Raw genomic sequence first — 17,659 nt, forward strand, 5'->3', positions numbered from 1 at the left:
TGTTACGATAGAATGTTAATTATTCCATCAACGTGATTTTTGATGCAAGGGGAGGGAGAAAATCTTTATCATGTGGTCGATATTTTCGCGTGATCCCGTCAAAGACTTTGCGTTCGAAGTGGGGGAAAAGGTACCGGGATTAGAGGAGCAGAGTATCTGGACACTCCACACGGGGAAGCGAAAGGTGTGTCTTTGCCGCGTTTTGGTGCGGTGATAAGTGTTCAGCTCGTCTATAACAGTATGAAAGATTCTTTGGCTTCTCCGATGTGTGGCTAAGTCATCCGCATAAGGTTTCAGCCAGTGTTTTTACGATAAATGCCCTTTACTAACCGAGTGGAAGTAGAATATGAAAGTCTGAAGAGTATTTTAATAGGTATGTGACCACCTCTGACTTCCTAGGGCTGCCAGTCGGTATCAATCCTGCTATATCTGGTATGTGAGACCAACCGCATAACCACCGAACTGGTGTGTCTACTGTATGGAATTTGAGTTCATTCTATTAATGAGGTCAAGCCTGCTTGTATTGTAGGCTACTGAAGTTCTTCGTATAATTACATGTCAATTTCAGTTTTTGATCAATGTTGCAATGATATTCCCAGAAATATGGACAATTAGTCTCGTTCTTGCATCAATTTCATTACCGATTCCCGTGATTCTTTTGCCAGGCGAATGGGGAGCCGGTGTCTATTTTCGTGTTCGACACCTCGTCCGACGGAAATGATTCCGTTAAACAAGTTGCAATCGGCTCTGTCAAGAGATTGAAGACTCTGCGACATCCCAACGTGCTGACGTTCATCGACAGGTAAACTTTTTATTGGGACACCTTACCAAATGTTTTCTGCACTGGTGATGGTGAGGATTTGTGTCTGCCAACCAACCGTGTGTTTGAGGCTGAAAGAGTGACATGTCTTTTCCATGACTTACCGGGTTGAAAATATTTGATAGGAGGCGAGTTCGGTAATAATTGTTGCTACTTGCTAGTATCTGAGAAAGTTGAAGGGATGCTCTGATCAAGTTTTATGGCACAACAGCCTTACATATGCCTGTCACAGTAAATTGAACTCTGACTTGATAGGCTATGGCCTTGGTGGCACCATACCTAAAGTTGAAGTACCTGTACCTGCACTCATGAAAAGTAAAAGTAGAGTTGCTCAGCAACTGTCCAGTGACCATCCCTGAGCTTGATGATTAAGAAATTGTGAGTCGACATGTCCTAGCCACCATTGTCGTGTGTCTGGTAGATAACACTGCGTCGTGGCCTGTATTTTTTATCAAAATTTTTCTTTGTAGCCTGGAAACTCCCAAGACCATCTACATTGTTACAGAACCGGTGACACCATTAAGTCAACAACTGAAAACTTTGAACGAGGGCTCGGCTCAAGAAATTGCTATTTCGTGGGGCCTTCACCAGATATCTGTAAGCAGAGAAAAATTGCGTTTATCATTGCATGCTCGTTGCCCACTCTGCTCAGTGTTGGATTGATTCACAAGATTTGTTGTTTTGTTGCAGAAAGGACTCGGCTTTCTGGTGAACACTGTCAATCTTATACACAACAACGTTTGCATGTCTTCTATTTTTGTGGACAAGAGCGGAGAATGGAAGTTGGGTGTGTGTTTAGATTTAAGCTCATTCTGTCAATGTTTTTGTTTACAACGTTCAGCATTTATTCGTTGCCGTCGATGTAAGCTTTCCTTTTCTTATGATGTGCTTTTGTTGCATCAGTGAAAACTGAATGGTCACCTCTCGGGAATGGATCAACCTTTGATTTCTTTATTGGTGTTGATATCCATTCGCCTTTGATATACATTGATTTTATTTACTTATATATTGAATTTATTTTTCTTTTGTATTGGGGTTGTACAGCACTGTTGTCGGTGGTTGTGAAAGTGCCAATTAGTGTAGATTATGATGTCTAGCAAAATCGTAATTCAGATCGTTACCCCATTCTTATGAACAAGCCATCCAACATTGTGAATCGATTGATGAATTACCGTTATCCAATTGAGTGGTGGAGGGTTGCTGATCTTGCCTACAAACTGATGAATAGAGGTATTCTAGAAATGCGCACCAAGCAGGATTGAGCACTAGTCCATGGAGTATTCCATTGATTTATATTCACGAATTGCAACGTTAAAAGTTTGTAGTATGATACCGGGATTGGTCGATTTGAGGTACCTCTCAAAATATTGACCAGACTTACACAACCATGCGAACCGAATTTATATTCCAGGCGGCGTCGACTATATGTATCCGGCATCCGGAGATGGAAGCAATCTGCCGCCTTTCAAAACACTGCCGATTTTAGAAAAGTATGACCCTCCTGAAAAATCTGCGAAAGCTCGCAACAGGAGGTCCTCTAAATGGTAGACTTGACCGTTTATGAGGGTTTTGAGAGTTCTGCTATCCATCCGTTCTTTTATTTGCTCCAGGTCGTCTGATATGTGGGGTTTGGGATGTCTGATATGGGAGGTGTTCAACGGGCCGCTTCCTAGGACTTCGTCGCTGAAAGTTGTCGGAAAAGTATAGCATTGTGAACGATGATGATTTCAGCTTTTGTGTCTTTATTCTTGTTTATTTTTGTGTCTAGATACCGAAAAATTTAATTCCACACTACTGTGAACTCGTGGGCGCCAATCCAGCGGCGAGACCAAGTCCGGAAACCTTCATTGAAAATTGCAGGAACGAAAGATCCTTTATGAACAATCATTTTGTTGATGCCAACTTATTTTTGGAGGAAATTCAGGTTTGGAGGTCAATTTCGAACAAACTGTCGATTTTTTTTTTGCTCAACCGTCGTTTTCTGTTCAAGATTAAAGACCAGAACGAGAAAAATGGTTTTTTTAGCGAACTGTCAAATCACCTTGACACGTTCCCTCGTGATTACAGCAAGCACAAAATATTGCCGCAATTATTAAACGCATTCCAGTTTGGTAACGCCGGTTCTGCCGTTCTTCCACCGTTATTTAAAGTGAGCCCCTTGCACTTTTGTGCCGTTCGACAATCGTGTATTGTTTTTATATTATTCAGCTCGGTTCGTTACTTGAACCTGACGAGTATCAGACTAAGATCGTGCCGTGCGTCATTAAACTGTTCAGCTCAACGGATCGCGCCACTAGAATTCATTTGCTGCGTCAGTTGTCCTTGTTTGTGGAACATCTGAAGCCGCAGGTAGGCCAGTTTGGTATTTATGGTGGTTCCGTAACGTTTATTGAAATATAACATGAATGTTCGAGTTTACTCGCAAAGTTTGACTTCAGTATTCAAACATGGTTTAGCAGTATTTGTTTCTGATCCAAGTCGGGCTAAATAAACCGTCTGTTTTGGATTGACAGGTTTTACTTCATTCCCATTCTCAACTTAATCACTCGTAATGAATGGAATGAGTAGGTGATTGGAATGGATTATGCAGGATTTGTAGAATTTGCTATTTAATTGACCCATTTGTCCCTGTCTGTCTGGTTTACAAGCCTGAAGCCAATCTATAGGGACATGTAAACTCAGCTTGAATATGAAGAGGATTGAAAATCATTTTCTTAAATCTATGAGAGAACATATCTCGAATTTGGGGTTGCCACAGCGAATCGAGGCCCGGTGATCCGCAAAATGATTTGGCTGAAGTTTTACATCAACTGCCCTTCGTGCCACAAATTTACCCAGCAGCTGGGTTTTGGGGATACAGCCATGGGTGCTCAAATCCAAGACCTCTTTGCGAGAACAGGGTGCAACCACTGAGATGCGGGGGTTCCTTTCTCAGTGCTGTAAGCACATTTAATTATCTTGACACTAGCATGATACCTTAAAGTAGCCGCGTTCTCTGCATCATGGAATTATGTCGTGAAATTTTTCAGATCATCAACTCGCAAATATTCCCGAACGTCGTTACTGGTTTCATGGATACGAATCCAGCAATAAGGGAGCAGTCTATTAAGGTAACTGTTATGTAGCTCTGCAATTGATGATTTAATTGTGCTGCTTCCTCTGAGTTTAGCCGTGGGCTTGTAAGAACCAGAGTTTGTCGAATTAGTCATCGTTGGTACTCGTGTCTCAAGTAGAAGTAGAAGTAACAATTTACAAGTATGTAAAGGACAGTGTTGGGATTACTGGAGTCACCTTTTTCGCATGACTTGACTTGACTCGAGTCATTTTGCTAAAATGACTTGACTTGACTCGGCGTATCAGAAATGTGAATTGACTCGTGACTCTGAGCAAAATTCACGAGTCAATTTCAAGTCATAAAGTAATCGGTGTCGATAAAAATCACTTTATCTTGCATATGTTCGGATTGTTCGCGAAACGCTGATGTAACCCGTGAGAGCGACCAATAATTCAATGATCGTGCGTTTTACTGAGCCTCCATTGTTCTCTCACAAATAAATTGACCGCAAACGAAGTGATCGAAGCTTACAGCTGTCGTAAACTAGTTTAGTAAAGTAATTTTATAGCAAAATGTCTATTTCTGTTCCATGTTCTTATCTTAACAAAATCTCTTATTTTATTGAAATTGAATTCGAATATATTTATAAATAGTCGATCCTCAACCATTGGCGCAGGCTCGAATTGTATCATATCAATTTGTAAATGGGTACTGTATTGCATCTTATCAATTCGTTTCTCTATTCTCTATTTTGGCTGGTAACTACAAACTGAGGCTATGCAATTACTTACGTAGTTAGCAGTTCTGCGTATATGTGAACGATACAGCGCCTTCTTGCGTGTATATTTAACTCTATATTCGCTCATCGCTTCAAAATCAATGACCACTCAATCTGAATTTCAGACAGCTAGCAAAATGCAATGACGTAATCATGCCTCATACTTCGAAAAGGCTACATGACTTGAATTGTGACTTGACTCGGGACTTGACTCGAGTCACCTCCAAAAATCGAGTGATTTGACTTGACTCGAGTTACCTTCGAAAATCGATTGACTTGACTTGACTCGAGTCAAAATGTGCAATGACTCGAAATGACTCGTGACTGGAAGGTAGTGACTTGATCCCAACACTGGTAAAAGAGTAAGTGTTTCAGGCCTAATTTTCCCTAAAAAATTGAAAACTGTCAAGTGCACGTAATCTAGAATCATAACCAGTTTTGTAACTTAACGCAAGTAGGCAACATTTAGTTTTATACTCAAAGTTACTGATCCCCCGCAGGTAAGAACCCTACGCATATGTGCATCTAACATGATGTGTCTGTTCCAGGCTATGCTGCTGCTCGCGCCAAAACTCAACGACAACAATCTCAACAACGAGCTCATGAAACATTTTGCGCGGTTGCAATCTCGTGACGACCAAGGACCGATCAGGACCAACACAACGGTTTGCCTTGGGAAAATCGCGTGTCATCTGAATGCTGCCGTAAGTGATCGCGAATCGCTGAGCCACCGCAGAATCGTTTGTTGATGGAGCGTTCTGTTTTTTCCTTGCAGACTCGGCAAAAAGTAATAGCGTCGGCTTTTACGAGAGCGATGAGGGATCCGTTTCCTGCCGCCAGGATAGCCGGGGTGCTCGCGATGGCTGGAAATGTGCAATATTTCAACGCAAAGGATTGCGCATACAAGGTAAATTAACTTCTCTGTACTGTGCCTGTACAATTGAGACTCCTGTACTTTGCACACAATCTATTTTGAGGCCAAGTACCAGTTATCGAGTGAATGTATTTAAATATGCTGTGGATATGACTACCAGGGTTCTACATAGCCTTCAGCCACTGACTTGTTGTCCATTGAGCCAATAGGTCCTGTGCCAAGACGTTTTCATGGAATTTCAATCATTTAAGATGTGTCAGGGTTATCCCTGAAATGTGCTCACCCTAAAATGTAAGCTACTTTGCTATAATACTTTTTAACATATCTATGACTCTTCAGGTTTTACCCGCCTTATCCGCCCTGACCGTCGATGCCGATAAAAATGTTCGTGACAAGTGTTTCACAACGATATCTACCTTCCTCGAGCGGCTGAAGCAAGCTTCCGACGATCCCGAATATGCGGCAAAGATGGGTGTGTAACTTGTAACTGCATATAAGTAACGGCTCAAATGACGTGCGGTATCAACAAGCATGAGGTTGAAACTAATATCATCAAATGATCCCATTTTGTCATGATGTTTTTGCCCACCATTCTATTCCATAAATTTTATGTTGTTGGCGGGTTTTAAAATTTCGACTGAAACATCAGGATGATATCAACGTCCCTGTTTTGGCAGGAGGGTCTTAAACTGGGATTCACAGACCCCTTTGGGATTCCGACGACTAGTTTTAAGTGGTCTGTGAACGGCCAATGTCGAAACTACAACTGTAAAACTACATTGTCCCATGTTTATAAGAGATCTGTCCATATTTTTGCATTAATTCATGACGTGGGCTGAATGGAAGTATCGACTTCTTTAGTCATCAACTTTTCAAATTTTGCGGTTAGGTTACTCGCAAATTGTGAAATAGAATAAATTTTCTCGAACTATGTCACAATAAGGGGTCGATGCTAGACGCTACCACCCAAAAAATTAGAGGTGTGCGCTAAGAAAAGCTGTTGTATTGGTTTCTAGCTAGCGATTCCGTAAGCTGCAAATTTCCACTATTTGTCAGACAACTTGATAGTAATATTGTGTGATTGCCGACGTGAACTGCTGCCTTGGAATTATGACAATAATGCGACTTTGCGTTTAGATGCCGAAGCCGCCACTGCCTCCACGATGTCGTCGTCAAGTATCACGGCATCTGCCTCAGGTTGGACCGGATGGATGAGCACTGGCGTGTCATCTATTACATCAAGATTGTACAAGAAAGAACAGGACGGCCTGGCGGTAACAGGTATGTCAAGACCTCGTGGTGCGGTGAATCCAGGCTGCGCAATCGGTGGATACCCACAGGTCTCTCAGCTTTCACAAATCACACCAGCATGTCGTGAACATGTAGGCTATACACTGTGTCCAAGTAAAATGATTTAGCCGTAACCTATTACTTTACGGCTTGAAATTGACTAAAAAATTTGGCTTTGAGTCATGTGTCAATTTAAATTTATGAAACACCGAGTCCGAGTTTAGTCGTTTTGGAAAGTGACTCGAGTCAAATCAAGTCGCGAAAGAGTTAAGTCGTTTTGGAAAGTGACTCGAGTCAAATCAAGTCGCGAAAGAGTTGACGCGATTCCGACTCGAGTCAGCTCGTGTCATGTCAAGTCAATGCACGCTCTGACTTTAACGATCGTGAATGAATTCTGTTCAATGCTAACTATGAAAAGTTATACCACAAGAAGGGTGGGCGATGTGTGTATTTTACTATCCGCATCTGCGCTGTAGACGTGCCCCACTTGCCGTAACATCGATTTGTAACGTTGTAGAGACGCAAAATCGAAAAGACTCCGAAACGAAGGATACTGCTGCTTCGACACAAGAAAGTAACCCGGAACCGCCCAACAAGGAGGATCTTGAGCAGGACGACGACGCTTCCGACTATGGCGAGGATGGAGAAAATCAAGGATGGGACGACCTCGAGGTTTGTTTGGCGTTGTAAATTTGCGATCTTGATTTTGAGTGTCCTGGAGATTTGATTTGATTTATGTGCTTGGCTTGCTCGTTTCAATCTGACAGACGGTGACAAATCTCCTTGATGTTGATTTATACGCGAGCGATTTCGCTGCGCATGATTTGTGCATGAGGTGAAATTTTTCTTATTGTCAGGCAAAGGTGTCCTTGCTTATTCATGATTGATCAGTAGATTTGTTCCTAATAATAACGACGGCATTAAACACGGTAGTTATCAGACGTACGAAGTATCGCTAACTACTCGGTTCGTATAAACTGGTCTGTAACGGAAATGCTCTGGTCTCATTTACATGGATATGGGTACCTATCATCCATGGACTATTGCCTGGTGTGCTCCATAGAGGGTCAGTGATGAATTACTTCTGATTTTTTGGAGTACTGAAGTAGGTTCGACTACTTGCACTACCTGGTTACGATTTTTGACTGCAGGTACCAACTGATTTCAGAACTAGATCTAGAATACTTACTTGAAAATCACTACTTAGACATTTACCAACGAAAACTGCTTTGAGCACCTCTGTGTAAATCGATTTTGTCACCGCCATCACTACTTCATGTTTGATGGGCGCATTACTCTTATTTTTATGAAATTCCCAAAATCTCAATTTGTCATGCGGCATATTTCTTTGAATCATCATTCTTCGATCCTAATCCTTCGATCGGACTCCTTTATCATCAATCGCTAATGCATGTGTGCAGTGTGGTGTTGCATGTTTAGGAGTTTAAATCTCCGATCACGCCCATGCCTGCAAAGAGTAGAAGCGACAAGGAGCCGAGGAAAATAATAACCGCTTCGAAGATTCGGGCGTTGGAAGAGGACGTGTGGTCTGATCTCTCGTCAAAGGTATTCGCCGACAGTCGGCTATCGCATCGGCATGATTCTACATCACAAGGAAATGTGTCTTTTTATGTCTCGACGTGTTTGGCTTGCCGTAATTTGCATTAGTTGTGTTCGTGGCTTTACGAGTTATTTAACTGTGATTGGCATGCAAATAATTACTTGTTAGGTAATAGCTTGTTGTTTTCGCTATTTTTGAATGGTGTCCTAAAAGAAAACACTAACACAGTGCTTCTGCTTCAACTACCAGCTCAGCTTGAATTTGCGACAGAATGGAACACGTTAATTGAGGATAAGACACTTCAGCATGCGACTTTACAACCCGTAGCCTAAACTAACCCTCACCCTGATCCATAGATAAACGCTTATCCAAACTCTAACCATAATGTTAGCCCACGTGCAAGTTTCGTTTTTCATTCGCTTACCACTCAGTAGATTCCATCTTCATTGCAGTCAGGTGTGAGCCAAGATTTCCTTGTGATGTCATAATTTAGGCTTACCATATTTTGGAAATTTAAAAAGAGGACACTTTTTCAGAAATTTGCAACTTGCAAAACCGGAGTAGAATTCTCAAAAACAGGTGAATTTTTCCCACTTTGTGATCGGATGACTAAAAAAAAGAAAAAAAGGTCATCTTTTCGCTCAGAGCTAAAATCACCGTTTTTCACTCCGAAATACCCACCGGAGCTTCACTTCTGTGCTAATTTGCGGCATATCACTCGCAATTTGCTCTAAATCTGACCTAAATTTTCAAAAAAGAGGACAAAATCTCAAAAAAGAGGACAAAAGGGCGTCCTCCGAGGACACTTTCAAAAAAGTCAAAAAAGAGGACAAATCCTCTTGAAAGAGGACTTGTGGTAAGGCTATCATAATTGCAACGCGGCGTTGTCGAGGTCCAAAATGTAGGAAGCGCTTGTCGGGTTTTACGTTGACCGCGGTTATCCCCTTGCCGTGCTTTATTAAATATTTCTATGGGGAATGCATTACGCTGTCTCTTTGTCCAGTACAATACGTCACTATGAGTTGACGTCAGAACAAATCAAATATCCGTACAGCCAGATATGATCTCTTTCTATTGACGACAGGAATATAATAACCGAAGCTGTTCGCATAAGTATTTGTCAGCGGTCGGCATTGTTCCTGAATCTATTCTAGCAGTGTTCGTGCTGGGAACATTTGGTCCAAATAAACTGTCAACCTGATAGGCAAACGGAAACCTCATCATGCCTCGTTCTGCAACAAACCTTTCAAAAGATTGTTCGTCACACTTGAAATGCGATCGTTTTCCAAATTTCCGCGGTTGTGACTCACACTGAAAGCGATACAAGTCTAGTAACGGAATCCTTTCGGTTATCAGGAAGAAACGCGGAGTAGATCTGGAATTATGTTGTAGACCACAACCGTGTCAATGCCGACAGAAGTTCGCAACCTAATGCACTGAGCTTTGTGCTTCTACTCCGAGCACAAATACCCTTGATAACGCTGCATTGTGTGTTAAGTCAGAAGCCTAAACCTCTTGAACACGCACTTCTGGGATATGCCACTCTAACGCATTACCGTCCGATAATATTCATCATCTAATAATGCATGGCGAAGTCGCCGAAATTAGATTATACCTGTTCAGAACGCAATTACCGTTACTTCATATTATCAAAACGGAACAGGTGAAAATAGAAGACGATAAAGACGAAGATGAAACGAATTGGGAAGACGATGACGCCGGTTGGGACACCGTCGCTTTCAATCAAGGCCAAAGCAAAAAGTCCGCTAAAACAACAGCGAAGACGTAAGCTCAAATTCCCTGTATCCGCGCCGCGATGCGTCTCGGTAAATTATGACTGCTCCGTATCCCTCATTCAGAAAAGTGGGTGGCTCTAAAAGTCTGAAGCCGAAGGCAAAATCCGAACGGAACGATTCAGAGAACTCGCCGTCGGGATGGGGCGATTGGGGGAATGATGATTTTGACGAAGGTACTCCAAAAGGTAGCGATGCGGGTAGGATGTTTTTCTATCAATTCTCGAGGAATTCTATTAAATGTTGAACTCGCGGGCACCAAGCTAATTCTCACCACAGCGCACGTGCCTCTAGGTGTCTGCTATAGGCCGGTTGTGAATTGCTGTTCCAAATTGACTCTACGGAAAAATACAGACCCGAGAATGACACGACGGCGTGGTTTTCTGAGTGTCTTGATAACTGGACGAAATAGCCCTTGCTGTCACAGTGACAGGATGTATTTTCAAGAATTGCACCAATTTGCAGTGTCGTTTGTCATTTTGCGGTAATCGCGAAGATGCACCTTGTCATTTCAACAGTGGCAGCTTCCGATTGACTACTCCAATAAGTATGCGACCCAACGACCAAATCTACTTTCTACACGACTTGGTGCTTTTCATAGTTTCGTTTTGTAGTTCTACTTGAAGTAGGTTTGACGTGCCTTTGCAATACTATTTCCACTTGTAATTTAGTAGTAATTGACGGCGTTACTTATAATTGTACTTGCGTAACAGCGTTGGCCACACATTGACACCTTCCGCTCGCGTGTGATGCCAATTTGGTTGCAACGATGGAAAAGCACTGGTAGTGGTAGCTAAAACTGAGGGTATCAAAAATGTATTGTTTCGGAACGATCCGTAGCCTTGTAGTGCCGAACTGTCTCTGGCATGCTTCATAAACGCTCCAGAGATCAATTTTGTACCTTTTACGTGAGTAAACACGATGCTTACTCGAAAATAACATTCTGGCGACCAGGCATCAAGACAAACACCGTTATCGAATCTATGTCGCCACCGCTCTTCTACGACACGTACTTGCTCACTCGCGTGCTGTGACGCTTCAACTCTTGGGAATGTTGTGTTGAATGCAAGCTGTCTGTTTAGCAACACGATAAGCGTGACACGGATGCGGTTGTTGTGGTCCGGGGTCGTTTTTATGAATACGCTCCCATAATCTCAAAGTGTGACTCGACGCACTAGCGTCAGCATCGCACAACTTCTTTCGATAACTGGTCTTTAACATTCCGAGAATTGCTATAAGTTATTGGGGTCGTCAAGTAATATGATATGATAAACTCCCTCCTGCCTCTACGAATCACGATTCTGACCGCTGCATTCTTGGTGCTTATCAATCTCACGCATGTTGGGTAGTTATGGCGCTTGCATTTACATAGCTCATGTGTAATAGTTAGGCTTTGAATTATGGCGATCGCATTTGCATAGTTCGTCATACTGCTGTTAGCTACAGACTGATTTTGCACCCATGCATTAACGGTAAGCCAATTTGTGGTATTGCCTGGCACATACTCCGCCGGTGGGTTGTCTGATGTCGGCTATTAGGCGAGCATACTCACGCCGATATCTTGCAACAAATCGTGATCGCTTCTACGTATCACCTGACTATAGAGTTCATGGTGCGATCAGAACAAACTGTGAGATTTCCATGCTTGTTGTTATGAATGCTAACGTAGAAAATTCCATTGTGGTGACAGCCAAATTGGCTTCCGCGGGGTACGGCAGACAGTATGTGTCGGCGCACCAGTTCTCCGAAAACAAATAACAAATTTCGTGTACGCCAGGGGCGGGCAACTTCTCCAGTCGGCGGGCCGGATATAGGAAACTTAAGTACTTGGCGGGCCGGATAGCTGAATCGATACATTATTCGCCAATTTATTCACATGTACAATGAATAAATCGTATTTAAAATGAATGTAGGCTATTTCACCGACAGCAATGTCACTTAAAATCTATTTCTCGCCAATGTGGATTTGAGAACAGCATTGTCGTACAGGCGCCGCCATGTCTGCTTCTCTCTGATCAATCAACACATGGTGCAATCATAGTGTCCTATATAGTGTAGACACAAGCAAATATCACGGCTCTGTGTAATTGGTCTACGCCAACTTTGACGGTAAATTTTGACCGGCTTGCCGAGCATTGAATTTGACAAAATTGGTATCAATCGAAAATTATACTGTGGTACTGATTGCGAAAATATAACTTTTATTCTGCTCGTGGTCCTGGAACCCCCCAAAACCAGCCTAGAATGTTGCATTGTAACGGAGTTTTGTTTTGTGACGCAACGATGCCGTCTGGGAGCAGGTGAAAAGCAGCGTAAACCGCAAGCGTATAATGGCCATTGTTGCGCAACCGATTGAGCATTCACATTCTCACTCTCATGCGCACTTGCTCCTGAGCTGCATGCTCAGACCGCATATGGTTGCGTCACCATACCAAACTCCGTTACAATGCCACATTCGAGGCTGATTTTGAGGGGTCCAGGACCACGAGCAGAATAAAATTTATATTTTCGCAATCAGTGCCACGATAGCTTTCGATTGCTTCTCATTTTACCTGATTCAATGCTCGGCAAGTCGGTCCAAAATTCCCGTCAAATTGCCTTTGATCAAATGAAAAGTGTGATGTAGACAAATTTCACCGAGCCGTGAGATTTGCTTGTGTCCACACCATATAGGACGCTATGGGACAATCCTTAATTAAGATTTCGAGGCGTTCGATAAGCCCGGTTCCCCAAATTTACCAAGATGTCAATTCATGAGGGTTGAGTAGGTGTCGAGATAGCGTAGTGGTATATTCCACAGCTACAACACCAGTGTGTTATGGGTTCGAGTCCGACCGAGGTCGACTCCAGAATTCCTAAGAGTTGGAGGTTTATCTATTCGTTAAACACCATGATAACCACAAAAAAAACATTATTAGAGTTGAGTAGCCTTCATCGTAAATGTCTACGGTGCAAGTCTTCTCGCTTCGACGAACTTGCGCACACTTTCGTACGCTGCGCACACACGTATATAATAACATACAGTCACTAAAATTGGACGTAGTTAGCAAGTAGTGGGGAATCTCGGCAGACTGATGACGCTATGGTCACATTATCATGTAAGACGAGAAACTGTCTGCGGGCCGGACAAAACCCTGTCGCGGGCCGTATGTTGCCCACCCCTGGTGTACGCCAATCCGTTATTTTATAAATAGGGTCCGATTTGGGGACATACAGCCGATACGCGATCAATCTTCTCCTAATCTCCGTAACACTTCAGGCCTATTTACAGTTTTACACCATCACTGTATCGCTAAGTGCTCACGAATTTCCCAAGATCTGAAAAAAGATTATCCGCCACACGGTTGGGTTGGCGCGGCCGCAATTTTGATAATTTAGAACCGATTCACTGGTCGTTGCGACCGCACGGTAACGCTGTTTCGCGAACTGAGCAATCGCGATAAGCCAACGCAGTGCGATGTCAACAAGAACGACTTATTCGCTGCAGGCTGCACCACCAACTGTGCGCCGGAAGCTAATCCGATTAAAATTGCAACAAGCTCTATTAATTCGTGGCGGGCATATTTATACGGACTGACATGAACTGGTTGACATAGCGCATGTAGATTTCTATTTGGTGACTCATAATCAAAAATGCGACACCGATTCACTTGCGGAGACAAACTCGATTGTCGCGTCACACATTAGTCACGAAATTGTCTTTCCATCCGTATCATTGACCGCGTCCGTTTCCTGCTATACTATGCGATGATTGATTTGGGCTACAAGGCAGTTTATCGCGTTTTTTAGACGAGAAAGATAACGAATACAAGCAAACAAGCGCCTACCAATGGGGCGACAGCGGCGTTAGTCCCGATTCGGACGAATTTTTTTCGGACATCATAACGAAGCCTGCAAAGGTAAGCGTAAACACGGCGATAGTTCAAGGTTCCTCGCTATTATCGCTGATTTAAGTCGAGTGAGACCTATTTGCGTGTTTTGCGTCTGATTGATGGAGGAGACAAGCCCGGAATTTTGCTTTCGCCCGAAATAAAATCTTAATTCTCGCTCAGCCAAGCAAGAAATTGACTCAGCCTAGCAGGAAGTCGCGCACGGCGCTGGCTGCGAAGAAAGAGGAAAATTTCGATGGCGCTTCTGATCGCGACGGCGGAAAAGCGGACGACGGCTGGGGCTGGAACGATGATTGGACTGACCCTAATGAAGGTAGTCGCATTGATGTCTAAAATCATTTGAAATTCAATGTCAACATCAGGTTTAATAAACGTCGCGAATCCATATCCCGTTCGAAGGCACAAATACTTTTTTAGAATCCAAATTAATGCTTAAATCTGTCAGGCGCGCGTCAAGAGAACCTTCTGTGTTGCCCAAAATGTAAATGCGGATGAAATTAAAATCTCCGGGTCGCGGTTCCGCTGTGATATCTCCGAAATTCGGATCGAATGCTGGTTGCTAGCTTGACGAGGCTCGAGACGATAAGAATAGCTAGGCAGGAATTTTGACTTCGACTTGTGAAATAGGATTTGAATATCTTGACTTGAATTTATGCAGAGGTGGTCAGTAACGAAATAGCCTAGTTCAACTTTTAGGATTTAGTTGTTGACTTGCACTCTACACTTGGTGAATTTGGCACGTGATGAATAATATTGTCAAGGACCCGATTCATCGATATTGTATCATTAAATCCGAACATGGATATTTCAATGAGCGTGGTTAGTGGTGGATTCTTCAATCGACATGTTGAATTCGGCACTTGGTATATATATGTGTTTTCTAATGTATTCGGGTTCCGGTTAGGGTAGCGGTAGCTTAGGATTTGAGGCCGCCACCGCGAATTCAGTAGACAGTAACCCTTGAAGTATTTACCCAAATGACAAAACTTGGCCTAGAATACTTACTCTTTACTTCCTGTAAATCGCTGTTTATACTTGATTTTAAATTTACGACGGTACTTACTAGTTTAGCCATTATGACAACTTTGACCATCTCTGCGTTAATGATCATTTCGCAGTACCAGATTTTCCACGAAATTCGCAATGATCCCAAATATTCATGGGTCTCGTCAACCTGTTTGAGTCACTAGCTGAAAAATTCCAATCCAATCAAATCCTGCGATAGAGTGTCATCGTTTTTCGCGTAATCTTCTCCGTAACGGAAGCAAGTGTCAGACGCAATTAAAGGTACACGCGCGTTTGAGAGTGATGATTGATCGATAGTTCCCAAGAAACATGGCATCCGTCCGCCAACGCCGCGTCCCATCGTAGCGCATGACGTGCGGGATATGCAAAATACTTCACACCCCGATGGCACTTGAGCCGTTCTGAAATAGAATGTGTTATGGTTTTGTCGCTAACGGCGGCGTTCGCGGTTTGATGGCAGACGCCACTCAACTTGTAATCGTCATTCCTCGACACCTGTCATCCTCTCGTGTCGAGGGGCTTTCTCGTGATTTATAGGGGCCGTTAGCTTGTTGGCGTTTGACGTGAGCGCGCGGACGTAATGATTTTAGAAATGTGATGTTACGTGGCTGTCGAATGCCGTGTAACCAAATTGATCCTCTGTAAGAAGTTGATCTCGCCGGACAGGTGTCGTGCGTCGCATTAGGTATGTATTACGTGTTTTATCCTCCCTTTGTACTGCATATGCGACAATCTAGCAGAGGTGGTCAAAGTATTCACTATTGCTACTGAAGTGGACGTTACGTAATTAATTCATTCTGGCCTACAAGTAGAGGTAGCGAAATTCCAAGTAAATGAAAAAGTAAGTATTCCCGGATTAGTTCAAAATCAAAACGTCTTGAGAAAGGAGTGCAAGCGGGCAAAATTTACTTGTGTACGCCGAGAAAGTGCAAAAAGCTACTGACCAGTGAACTGTACCTCTGCAATTTTCACCTGGTAAACACTATTAGGACACAAAATAGGAGGATTGCTTAGACATCCAACTGCATTTGTGTACCTTTTTTGGTACAACTATGCTCTCCTGCTTTTATGCATACCCTTATACTTTTTATGTTGCCCATGTACAGCGCCCTGCAACTAAATTGACTGTATGACGTGGCGTCGAAATGTGGGGGCTGTATTTCGCGATTTTACCTAAAGTAAACATGCTAATGGCCCGGTTTTTGTTTGTGTTGTGTCGGATGGGCGAAGCTGGCTGGAGACCACCAACCGAGCCGTTTGGTCTTGTTCAAGTGGGATTTGGCGCTTTTTCGGAATATATCCTTTCCACGTCACTGGTTATAATCACTATTAAAACTCAATTGTGGCTGTCATCACAAAGAGTGTCCTAATTACTAATATACCTCTGCATTTCCGTGTGCGTCGTATGAATTTCGAATGAACAGTATTGCATTTCCAGTGGCTATCGAGCTGTCTCGGACAAACCCGGTTTCTATCCACTATCCTGTGGTTAAATATAATTTCTTTGTCTTCGGCTTTTTTACTAAAAGGTCACTGATCGTAACCACTAACCAGTAATGCTAAAACCGGTTCGCTGATGGCTGATCCTCTTGAGGCGGGTTTATGGAAACCAGCTGAATTCGACCACTGTCTGTATTCATTCAATCCAATTCGTCACTAAATTGGATAGATGAACTAAATTCCCAAGTTATGACGTTGTATTGACAAATATTGTCAATTACATCGTATCTCTTGTACGGCTTCCGGTTTCGTCAGTCACTCTTTCATGTCATCAACCGGCCTATAACCTACGACTTTCTAACCTCCATTGGCTAACGAAATCAAACAAGGCGATGGGGCTCGGTATTGACTCGGGGAAATATGTTGTAGGTTTGTCTAAAGCGGAACAAATGAAAAAACAGAGGGAGGAGAAGCGACGGCAGCGTCAAGAGGAACTTCAAAAGAAACGCGCCGCCAGAGCGTCTGGCCCAGGGTCTCGACTGGGCGCGCGAAAAATGGACTAGGGAACTTGCGTTCGTACTTACTGCAGCCCGTTACTTGCCATCCGCGACGGGCGTATCGTTATGTTCTTTGCACTTTTACTCCTCAATACTGCGACCGCATTTGATAGCCTGCACATGTGCACAATTATACAGAATCCATTTTACTCGTATTGTCAGAGTGGCTGCAAATGCTTGCTGCTTTGTGGCAAATTCCTTTCATGTAACCCTAACTTCGGCAAGCAACTTTCGCAGAATCGGGCCGCAGCAATGCCTACTCGGCAAAAGTTTGTCATCTGCTGAGCTCAAGCGATTTCGCAGGGTTCTAATGTTTCAGTGTAAAACCACATGGAACCAATGTATGTAAGGATGCAAAAGTATGATTAGTGGTATTTAGCAGCTGTATAGTTTATATACGTAAATCATGTTTCATTCCTTTTGCTAATAAAAAGTGGATAGCCTATTTCATTGTCTGGTGTACTAGTCTTGTGTGCAGCGGAGGTGCCGTGCGATTAATCGAAAGTTCGTGGCATGTTTCCCATGACGAGGATATCGAGTTCGCGTGTGAGAGTGTTTCGTTGAAAGAAGGCGTT

The 17,659-nt window shown here is 43.1% G+C and overlaps 1 protein-coding gene across 2 annotated transcripts; it reads left to right on the forward strand.

Moving 5' to 3' along the window:
* Window positions 1-48: 48 nt before the first annotated feature.
* On the forward strand, window positions 49-17,529 carry LOC145434037 (N-terminal kinase-like protein). Of its 2 annotated transcripts, XM_080311314.1 has the most exons (21): window positions 49-184; window positions 666-802; window positions 1,291-1,417; window positions 1,511-1,607; window positions 2,232-2,364; window positions 2,431-2,521; window positions 2,589-2,744; window positions 2,811-2,969; window positions 3,029-3,169; window positions 3,850-3,930; window positions 5,202-5,357; window positions 5,429-5,560; window positions 5,867-5,999; window positions 6,665-6,808; window positions 7,335-7,489; window positions 8,258-8,383; window positions 10,042-10,163; window positions 10,238-10,371; window positions 13,961-14,070; window positions 14,224-14,374; window positions 16,957-17,529. In XM_080311314.1, exons 1-21 carry the CDS (start codon window positions 71-73, stop codon window positions 17,088-17,090), a joined length of 2,733 nt encoding a protein of 910 aa, XP_080167440.1. In that variant the 5' UTR covers window positions 49-70; the 3' UTR covers window positions 17,091-17,529. The 2 variants fall into 2 exon arrangements, with proteins under 2 accessions (XP_080167440.1, XP_080167441.1); XM_080311315.1 differs by lacking the exon at window positions 8,258-8,383.
* The last annotated feature ends 130 nt before the right edge of the window (window positions 17,530-17,659 follow it).

This window comes from Botryllus schlosseri, chromosome 2 (assembly GCF_051294905.1).
Source record: "Botryllus schlosseri isolate E-star chromosome 2, Bs_hap1, whole genome shotgun sequence".
In the NCBI taxonomy this organism is placed as follows: Eukaryota; Metazoa; Chordata; class Ascidiacea; order Stolidobranchia; family Styelidae; genus Botryllus; species Botryllus schlosseri.

Coding starts and splice junctions, on each gene's coding strand:
- LOC145434037 (XM_080311314.1), top strand. CDS start 71: ATGTGGTCGATATTTTCGCGTGATCCCGTCAAAGACTTTGCGTTCGAA. Junction 2,522..2,588: donor CGCTGAAAGTTGTCGGAAAA/GTATAGCATTGT, acceptor TTTTGTGTCTAG/ATACCGAAAAATTTAATTCC. Junction 5,358..5,428: donor CGTGTCATCTGAATGCTGCC/GTAAGTGATCGC, acceptor TTTTCCTTGCAG/ACTCGGCAAAAAGTAATAGC.